The 11150-nt window shown below is 40.0% G+C and overlaps 1 protein-coding gene across 1 annotated transcript in view; it reads left to right on the forward strand.

Annotated features, from left to right (window-relative positions):
* The window catches only part of ITIH5 (inter-alpha-trypsin inhibitor heavy chain 5), a 95582-nt gene that overhangs the window by 62611 nt on the left and 21821 nt on the right, over positions 1-11150 (forward strand). The window contains exons 8-10 of the mRNA XM_044679060.1: positions 2321-2489; positions 6463-6772; positions 6989-7023. Coding sequence (XP_044534995.1) covers positions 2321-2489; positions 6463-6772; positions 6989-7023 — 514 coding nt within the window. The remainder of the gene's footprint in view (positions 1-2320; positions 2490-6462; positions 6773-6988; positions 7024-11150) is intronic.

An 11150-nucleotide genomic window follows, 5' to 3' on the forward strand; every position in this document is an offset into this window, starting at 1 on the left:
TTCCTTCCTTCCTTCCTTCCTTCCCTCCCTCCCTCTTAAAAAAAGCAACATCAGCATGACAAAACAGAATCAGTCAATAGTCAGGGATCTGAAAAGGATTCCAACACAAGATCCAGAGTTTGGGGTTTATAACTCAGGTAGGTAATATTCCTCAGTTACAGATACACTTTGGTTACCACATGCTTCTAGGCCACTGCCACTGTATAAGATGAGAGAAACAGAAAAAGGAGGTAAGAGGGGTTAGATTCAAGGAAAGAACTCTAAGGATTAGTTTTGTTAAAGAGAAGACTATCTCATTCTCTATTGGAAGGATGTATTAGTGGCCCAATTAGAGAGGGGTTTGACGGCAAAGAGAAATGGGCTAGTGAGTTGAATCTCTCAACCCTTCCCTTATGGTGCCACTAACACTAGACAAACTACAGGGGTGGGGTTCTCCGGATTGGTGGACTTTCATAGAACAGGAACCAGGCTTTAGAGGACAGTGGCGGGGGGCTACCACAAATGTTGAGGTATGTGGAGACCCTGTCAGGGCTGGCTCAGAGCCTCGGTAAACTAAAGTCTCCTCTTAGTAAGCCGATGGCTCCATAGGGGGGTCTGACTCTGTGATGGTTTCAGCCAGGTAATTGCTCTTAGACCCTCTTCCCCTCTTTGCCTGTGAATAAACCTGGAACTTGCTATCTGACTGCTATTAGTGTATTGTGGATAATCAGGGTGGTTGATGTGGGTGCTGGGCTGAGGGAACTAGGTGGCCCTAAAGATCTAATCTCCAGGGTCCATCCCTTTGGGGAGCCAATTCAGACTACAGCCCAAAGTTTCACCTTCCCTTCCCTCTATCTCTAGTTCCTATCTTAATATTATATTACAAATATGTTTAGGTAGGGTCTCTTCAGTAAGGCAAAGGTGAGGATGGGGAGATTTAGGGGTCCGCTCCCAGATAGAGTCCTGACTCCCCAATGATCAAGAGATCTTCATCCTGGTAATAACAATGGCTGCTGGCAGAGAAACAGGTTTCCAGGATTCACACCGGTTCAGGGAAATCCTCAAGTTGGCTCTTGAGTTGTCTTGAGCAAGCTCAATTCTGTCCTTCCATCTTGAGCTCTCAGAGAAGTATTGCTCTGTAGCAATGAGAATTCATCTGAAATGACATCACATGGATTTGTAGAAGCCTAGTCACTTTAATTTCAAGACTTTCTTCAGTTGTACTTAGTTACTCTGAAGTGGGAGAAGAAAAAGAGGATATTATTATTGGTCCAGGGATTGGGATAGGGGAAAGATGGGAAGGTGGGTGATGCCAGAGACTGGTGCAGTGAATAGAATACTAGGTTTGGGGTCAATACATAGCTAACGTGAGAATTTGTTTCTCTTAGATAAGTATATTTATTAAAATTTATTACATATTTATAACCAATCACATCATTATATTGTTATGTTACATATTATATTCTTACATATTAAAAAAATTAAAATAAACCCTTAAAGAAATAAATCTTGCCAAAAACACTAGCTGTGTGACCCTGGGTAAATCATTTAATACCTCTTCACTTCAGACTCTCAGTTTTTCAGACTCAATGGTCTCTAAGGCCTCTTCCAGCTCTTTATCCATGATCCTATAATTCAGTTCATCATTGAAATAGCAAACCAGAGAATTAAGACTGTGAAGGGAGAGAAGCCTTTGTGATCTGGGAAAAGGGAGAGATTAAGGGACTAAAGATTATGATGGATAAAGAGATGTGAAGAAATGAGAGAAGTACAAGGACAGAAAACTGTGATTAGAAAAGGAGATTTTAGAGTTCAAAATCTTGGAAGTGGAGCTGTTATGTGTGATGGTGAGGTCCAAACAGTGATGATCCCAGTCTATCACTATTTTTTTCCATGTCTCCTTCCTTTAAAAAACAAAACTGTTGCTTTTTGTTTTAGCATCAATACTTGGTATCAATTCTAAGACAAAAGATACAGTGAGTTCCAAGGCAGAAGAACAGTAAGGGCTAGGCAAATAGGGTAAACAGACTTGCCTCCAGGATCACACAGCTAGGAAGTGCCTGTGGTCACATTTAAACCCAGGACTTCCTGTCTCCAGACCTGGCACTTTATCATCTGAGCTACTTACCTGCCCCTTCCTTTCTTCTTAGGGCAGAAATGAAGTCTCATTTTGTTTTATGTCCATCACAGCGTTTGGTACATGGTAACTGTTCAGTAAATTTTTTTGATTGATTGATTTGACCATCTTCTTGCTGGCAAGGGATTTCAAGCCAAGACCTTCATGCCAAAAGAAGTACTGAACGGCATCTGGTAAAGCTTACTGGTTTCTGTCTTTGTCTAGACCAAAGATGCTCTCTTCACTATCCTGCATGATCTAAGACCACAGGATCATTTCAATATTGTCGGGTTTTCTAATCGGATCAAAGTATGGCAGGATCGTCTGGTATCAGTGACTCTCAACAACATCAGGGATAGCAAGGTCTACATTCACCACATGACACCTACTGGAGGTAAAAATCTTTCTTTTCACCTGAGCTTTGTTACCATGATAAAGAAGAAGGTGGTTTCTAGCTGACAAGCAGGTATTTGAAATCTGAAGCTAACTGTAGGAAGGGAGATAACAAATTAAGAGCTTTCCCAGAAACTTGCATTACTATAATCATCAGAATCAAAACCCTACCCTCTCCCTCATCTCAGCCCTTGATTGGAGATGGTCCATTAAGTTATGGGGGGGAAAACAATGCCTTTTAGGTCCGTGGAGTCTCCTCTGCTTCTCAGTGATCTCTTACAATGAACCTATGTTCTAAAAGTGGCTGTGGAGAGAGAATTGGTGCCAACAGGATGCTCTACTGTTCTGTGTACTTGGATCTTATTGTTTTAGGAAGAGATGGTGGGAACTATCCAGCCAAGTAATTACCCAAAGGTAGAACTGTAACTGAATGAACAAAGGATGCTTATCTGAAAGATATAAGCCAGGTGCCAAGGGGAAAAAAATACTGTTTGATGTAGAAGGGGCATAGTTAAGAGGTCATGGTGAGGACAAAATTGGTTGAATGGTCCAGGATTTTTCTTTTGCTGTGGGAAACACAGGTAATGGTGCAGAAACTGTGAACTTCTTCCAGGATTCAGTCAAAAGATGGGCAAAAGAATTCTAAGGAGAGACTGATTCAAATGATAAATATTAAAAGGAGTTTAGGATTTCACTACATAAACTGAGGGGGTGGGAGGTGGATGGAGTGGGCTTCTAGCTATGAAGAAACGGCAGAAGCAAATACTGAGAAAGGCAGGGAAACACAGGACATGGACGGGGTATGGCTAATAGCCTGGTTTGGCTGGAACGTGATGAAAATTATTGTAAGATAAAGATGGGAAGGATAAAGTATAGATTGTAGAAGATAATCCTTCTCAGTCTCTCCTTTGCTAGAGCCTTATCCAGGTCACACCCTTTAACTATGGGCCTTCCACAGGGTTCTGTCCTCTGCCCTTTTCTCTTCTCTCCAAATACTATTTCACTCATTAGCTCTCCAGGATTTAATGATCATCCCTTAGGCTAGCAATTCTCAAACCTGCCTCTACTGCCCTAACCTCTCTGCTGATCTCTTGTCTTTGCAACCTCAACTGCCTTTCAGACATCTCAAACTGGATGGGACTTACAGAGAGAGAAAAAGCTTTGAAGCTGTCATTTGGGGGGATGAGACAAGAAATCAATAACAGCTGCCTAAGATTATCAGACTTCACCGAGGTGACTCCCTGTGGTTTTCAGTGACAGGCTTCATTTGGCATTCAGTTGGATATCATAAGTTTATAGAAGCTAAAATTCACAGGAATTTCTCCACGAACTTTCTTCTGGGAGCAAGAGTGGAAAAAGCACAGTGGTAGAGGTTACACAGGACTGAGGATTAGTAGGGCAGGAACAGGAAAGTTCAAAAGAATGAGGTAGCCAGTGAATCCATGAAGCAACTGGCCATGGCCGGATATGAAGACAAGGGACAGCAAGAGGAAATATTAGAAATTTGGGAGAGTTCTAGGGACCAGAGAGAAAAACGAGGGTGAGGAACAAACTCAATGTGGAGTGAGGGGGCAGAAGGGGTAAGGAGATTGTGCATGGAAAGTAGAATTTTGACTACTTTCAGGATCTTTGAAGTATTACATTTCTTTGTGATAATGAAGTCTGAGATGTAACCATGCTAATAGGCTGCTAAAGCAAGGTAAAGAAGAGGGTCCCTAAGATGGATATTAAGGTACACTATCTAAAGGGTCATAAGGTCAGAATGTTGGACAAATCCCCAGGGGTGACCTACTGAAATCCACTAAATTCAGTTAGCCTTCTCTGGGGTTTTCACATCCTTACATTCCTATCCTCTCACAGATATACAAAGAAGGCAGAGAAAGGAGTCAGGCAGTCTGAGAAGGCATGGGCAGATCACTAAGTGCATCCTTGGAGAAGACAGCCACATAAATGAGATAACAGATCCACGAGAAAAATCCTTTTCATCCCCAATTATGCACACATAGGCGGATTGCCCAGAAGACCTTCAGCTTTTGCTCTCTTTGCTTGGACTTGGGATCATTTACATCCCAGGCTGTATTCCAGGGAAACCTAAAAATTAGCTCTTCTTTTCTTGTGTGATGAGGAAATTGGATTGGTTGTTCCTGTGGTATTCAAAGGAGCAGTATCTTCATTCTCTTCACCAGGGATGGCCAGAGAAATGGATGTCTCAGATAAGACTTGAAAAGTTTGGTTGCTAGTTAGTGAGGATTGTTCCATTCATTGCATTTCTATGCCAGATATCTAGTGAGAGATCTGGAACAAAGGAGATGCTTCATAAATGCTTGTTGATTGACTTGCAAAACACATTCTGCCCTTCAATTTTTCACTTTTTTTCCCATCTCTCCTATCAAAAATAATGTAACTCTTTAATACTGACCTGCATAATATGACCAGCTTTGGAAAAATGGAGAGTTGGGAGGTCAAACTGTGAAGTCAGTTGGTGGCTCCAGTTTTTCTCTTCTATTCTCTTTGTGTGCCATCCCTACATTAATTTGCTCTTTCCACCTTTAGCATCTAGTTTCTCTCAAAATGTACATTTAGAAAAGTATATAAAATTCATTCATACTAGAGTGTAAAAGATAGATAACTATCCAAAATGTTATTTCTGCAGAGAGATCTACATTGTTACAAGTATGAAACTTCAAGAAATGAAACTTATGGTGGAACTTCAGGCAGTAGTAAATAGGTTAGGTAGGGAGAGAGATGTTTTGGGGTACAAGAGCCTTCCTGATGCTTCTGAAACCTTGGCACAAGTCATTCCCTAAACCCACTCTCACAGGAGGCCAGTTATGGCTACTTGTCAAATTTCAGTCATTCATTTGTGAGTGATCCTTTTCTTGGACCTCACAATGTACAATTTTTATTCCAAGCTGATTGCCTTCTGCCAGGCAACTCACAATTAAGTTCTCTGCCTCACTATATTTTAGCTTAAGGCTGCTTTAAATCTTTTTTTTGGTCTCAGCACCCATTTACACACTTAAAAAAGTTATTGGGGGTCTCAAAGAACTTTTGTTTATGTGGGTTATAGTTATAGATATTTATCATATTAGAAATTAAAATGTATTACATTTAAATATTTATTAACTAGTTAAAAATAACTATATTAAATCCATTCCATATTAATATTCATAATAAAACTTTTAATGAAATATAAATACAACTATATTTTTCAAAACAAGAAAATTTAGTGAAAAGAGTGGCATTGTTTTACTTATTTTTTTGTAAATATTATCTGCCTTAATAGAAATCAGCTGGGTTTTCATTGAATGCTTCTGTTGCAATCTATCGTTTTGGTTAAAGTATATGAAGAAAACCTGGCTGTCTACAGATGTATAATTGGGAAGGGGAGGAATAGGTAAATAATATTTCATATCATTAGGAAAATTGTTTTGACCTTGATGACTTATTGGAAGGGCATCAGGAAACCCCAGGGGTCTGTACTTGGAGAACTATTGGCTTAAGGAAGGAAAACTATCATTCATATTAGCCTAAGAAAAACATGTTTTGTAGCTTATATATCTTATAATGTATTCCATGCCAAGCAAAACTGATCTGAAGATTAACCACTCTAGAATTACTTATATATCACTTTTTTCTCTCCCCGCCATTAGTAGGGAAATCAAGAATTTACCATGGATGTGAATAAGAATCTGAGGATCACAGAGCTAGACTTAGCAGGGATTTCAGAGGTCATTTAGTAGCTACCCTCTGACTTTAGAGATGAGTAACTAAGGCTCCGATTCAGGGACTTGCTCAAGTGGACGTAGGTTAAGAAGTATCAGAAGCAGCTTTCAAATTCCTATCCTTGGATCCCAAAGAGTCTTTACATAGTAAATATAAAAACATAACTATTTCTATAGTAAATCTAAAAGCTTATTAGAAGAGATAAGTCAAAGACTTGTTGGATAACACTCTGATGGGCACATCCACAGGCACAGACATCGATGGAGCTCTGCAGAAAGGCATTGAACTGCTTAATGGCCACATAGCCGACAATGACATCGATGCCAGGAGTGTGTCTCTCATTGTCTTCCTAACGGATGGGAAGGCCACAGTGGGAGAAACCCAGTCAAGTAAAATCCTCAGCAACACGAAAAAAGCTGCCCAGGGCCGGGTCTGCATCTTCACCATTGGCATTGGAAATGATGTCGACTTCAAACTGTTGGAGAAGCTGTCCCTGGAGAACTGTGGCATGACCCGGCGCGTGCAGGAGGAGGACAATGCCAAGGAGCAGCTGATCGGGTCAGTTCCCTCCTGCTTTCTGTAGGGTGGGGACGGGGCATGAGGGAGGGGGCATGGACCAAGGGGTTGGATCTGATGAGCATCTCAGTGATTAGGATCCTTATCCAGACTGAACGTTGAGGACTGTTAGAAACTAGAATTCCATGAGAAAATTGAGACTTTTCACATTTTTAACATACCTTATCTTTTTTTTTAAACCTGTACTTTCTGTCTTAGAATTAATATTGTGTATCGGTATAAGACAGAGAGTGGTAAGGGATAGGCAGTGGGGGTTAAGTGACTTGCCCAGGGGCACAGAGCTAAGAAGTGTTTGAGGCCATATTTGAACCCAGAACCTCCCATCTCCAGGTCTAGCTCTCTATCTACTGAGCCACCTCCTCAACACTTAGGGATAGGTAAGTCAGGAATTATCTCTGTTTTACATATGAGGATAGTAAATGCAAATAAAAAAACAACTGAAAAAAACAGTAAAAAGACAATATAATAATAATAATGACATACATTTAAAAACAATGAAAAAAGAAATAATTTGACATTTCTGTTTGCTATAAAACACTTGAGAGAGATAAAGAGAGAGGCAGAGAGAGAGAGAGAGAGAGAGAGAGAGAGAGAGAGAGAGAGAGGAAGCGAAAGGGAGGGAGAAAAGGAGAGAGAGAGGAAGGGAGGGAGAGAGAGAAGGAGAGAGAAAGAGAAAAGGAGGGAGGGAGAGAAAGAGAAGAGAGGAAAGGAAAGAGAGAGAGAGGAAGGGAGGGAGGAGACATGCATAAAGTAGGAATTTTGTTTAACTATGCTTATTTATTTCAAGAGTTTGGGTTTTTGTTTCTTTTAAATTGAAGTAGGAGGGAGAAAAAATAAATGCTTGCTATTTGAAAAAAAGTGGAGGGGGTGGCATCTGGGTGGCTCAGTGGATTGAGAACCAGGCCTAGAGATGGGAGGTCCTGGGTTCAAATGTGACCTCAGACACTTCCTAGCTGTGTGACCCTGGGCAAATAACTTAACTTCCATTGCCTGGTCCTTACCACTCACTCTTCTGCCTTGGAGCCAATACCCAGTATTGATTCTAAGATGAAAGAAAAAGGTTAAAGAAAAAGAGTGTGTTTTTAGATTAGATCATCTTAACTGACACAGTGGTAGAGAATCTGACCTAGAATTTTGACTCTGAGATCATCCTTTGCTTTCTACCACTCTCTCATGGCATGTACTTGTAAGCAACGGGGAAACCTACATTTATTTCTAACAGGTCAATTGATTGTGCCTTGAGTGTCCTGGTTGTTGTTGTTCAGTCTTGTCTCACTCTTCGCAACCCCATTTGGGATTTTCTTGGCAAAGATACTGGTGTGGCTTGCCATTTCCTTTTCCAGTTCATTTTATAACTGGGGGAACTGAGGCAGAGCCAAGTGACTTGCTCAGGGATGCATAGGTAGTAAGTCCTGAGGCTGGATTTGAACTTGAGTGTTCCTGACTCTAGTCCTCGTGCCACTTCGCTGCCTAGGAGCCTGAGTGCTCCACTAGCTCTGTCAGTTTGAAGAAAGATTCCTGGCAACATGCTATATAGATCTTTATGCACGGGCTTTTCTTAACTGAAGCTTTATCAGTATATCAGAAGAAGATATAGGAAGCATGCTTATCAGATTTATAGATAAAAGTCAGTGGCAACTAGTTGATATATTGAAAGATAGGATAAAAATATGACAAGCTGGGACAGCGAGACTAAGTCAAGAAGATGAAATTTAAAGGGGAGGCATACAAAACCTTGAATTTTGTTTAAAAATCAATTAGATAGGGGGCAGCTGGGTAGCTCAGTGGAGTGAGAGTCAGGCCTAGAGACAGGAGGTCCTAGGTTCAAATTTGGCCTCATACACTTCCCAGCTGTGTGACCCTGGGCAAATCACTTGACCCGCATTGCCCACCCTTACCAATCTTCCACCTATGAGACAATGCACCGAAATTAAGGGTAAAAAAAAAAATCAATTAGATAGGGGGCAGCTAAGTGGCACAGTGGATAGAAAGCCAAGCCTGGAGTTGGGAGGACCTAGGTTTAAATTTGGCTTCAGACATGTCCTAGTTGTGTGATCCTGAGCCAGTCACTTAACCTGGATTGCTTAGCCCTTGCTATTCCTCTGTCTTAGAATTAATACTAAAACAAAAGGTAAGGGTTTTTTAAAAAAATCAATTGTTTTTTGTTTGTTAATGCTTCTATTTTTTGATAAATGTGTATATGTTTGTACTAAATTTGTAATTTTCCCTATAGTAAATTGGCTTAAGAAGGGTCAGTTTATATTGAGCTAAAATTTCCCCTATGTATATGAGCCTTATGGTCTCTATTAAACATCCTTGTCTTGAGAAAAACAACAAAACCCCCTCCAAAACTACAAAACAAAATAAAAAACAAAATAGTTTATGTGAAAAACGGCTGAGACTTTTACCATGAGCTCAGTAATGGCTGATATTTACTTTACAAAGCTAAGAAGACTGTATAATTTCTAGATTCGGGGAACTAATGGTCTCCAATAGAAAGGAAGGTGAAGAGAAAAGAGGGAAGGACGGAGAGAAAAGAAGGAAGGAAAGTAATAAGAAAAAAAGCATTTATTAAATACTTATTGTGTGCCAGTTACTGTTAAAAGCTAGGAAAACAGATTTTTTAGAAGAATTTCATTTTTATTATCATACAAAACACACTTCCACATTGGTCATTGTTTTAAGAATACATTGACCAAAACAAAACCATAAATACACTGACGTGAAAAATAGCATGCTTTGATCATTATCCATCCATCCATCTTCTTTCTCTGGAGGTATATAGCATTCTCCAACATAAATCTTTCAGGATTGTCCCAGATCATTTCATTGCTGAGAGTAGCCAAGTTTTCACAGATAATCCTCATCCAATATTGCTGTTACACTGTACAATGTTCTTCTGGTTCTGCTTATTTTGCTTTGCATCAGTTCATGTAGATCTTACCAGCTTTTTCTGAAATCATTTTGCTTATCATTTCTTATAGCACAATAATATTCCACCACCAAAATGTACCACGATTTACTCATCCATTTCCCAATTTTCCAATTCTTTGCCACCACAAAAAGAGCTGCTATAAATATTTTTGTACTAGTAGATCTTTTCCCCTTTTTTATGATTTCTATGGGATATAGACCCAGTAATGGTGTTACAGGATAAAAAAGTATGCACAGTTTTATAGTCCAATGGGCATAGTTCCAAGTTGCCCTCCAGAATAGTTGGATCAGTTCACAACTCCACCAACAATGTATTAATGTCCCAATTTTGCCACATGGCAAATATTTTTTTTAAACCACACTAGCATATCTTCTTTAGTTCTGTAGCATCCATAGGTTAATGGATGTCAGAGTCAATTGGAGTCAGTCAATTTAAGAAGCATTTATTAAGTATATTCTCCATGTTAGGCATTGTGCAAGGCCAGCTAGCTGGTACAGTGGATAGATAGAGTGCCAGGCCTTGACTTAGGAAAACCTGAATTCAAAACTGGCCTCAGTTGTGTGGCCCTAGTCAAGTCACTTAACTGTGCTTGCCTCAGTTTCCTCATCTATAAAATGAGCTGGAGAAGGCAATGGAAAATCACTCTAGTATCTTTGCCAAGAAAACCCCCAGATGGGGTCAGAAAGAGTTAGACATGACTGAAATGCCAGAACAATATCAAAAGGACTTTGTGCTAGGTCCTGGAGACAAATCCAAGAGCAAGACAGTCACTGCTTTCAATGAACTTACATTTTACTGGGGGAGGATACATGGTCACATAAATACATATCTAATATTCATTATATGTTACATAATACATAATATGGATTACACAAATGCAAGATGTGTACAGAATAAATTCTAAGTGATTTGGAGTGCAGGCTCTACTAACCAGAGAAATCAGGAAAGGCTTTTTTAAGTAGGTGACCTTTGAGTTGATTCTCGAAGGAAGCTAGAGGTTACAAGCAAAAGAGATGAAAAAGGAGTACATTACTAGTAGGATAGACAGTTTATACAAGAGATCAAATATATAAAGAACTCTAAGTAGATTGTTATGGTTAGAATGAAAAGAGTCTGGAATCATATCAGAAAGGGCTTTAAATGCAAAACAGAGGAATTTACATTTTATCTTAGTGGCAATAAGGAGCCATCAAGCTTCTGGAACAGGGGAGTGACATAGTCAGACCTATGTTTTAAGGATGTCAATTTGTTAGCTGTGGGGAGAATTGGAGAGAGAGAGAGAGGGAGAAGGAGAGGAAGGGAAGGAGGGAGGGGGAAGAGAGAGAAGGGGAGAGACAGAGACAGAGACAGAGACAGAGACAGAGAAGGAGGGAGAGAAGGAGGGAGAGAGAGAGAGAGAGAGAGAGAGAGAGAGAGAGAGAGAGA

The sequence above is a fragment of the Gracilinanus agilis genome, chromosome 5, assembly GCF_016433145.1.
Source record: "Gracilinanus agilis isolate LMUSP501 chromosome 5, AgileGrace, whole genome shotgun sequence".
NCBI lineage: Eukaryota > Metazoa > Chordata > Mammalia > Didelphimorphia > Didelphidae > Gracilinanus > Gracilinanus agilis.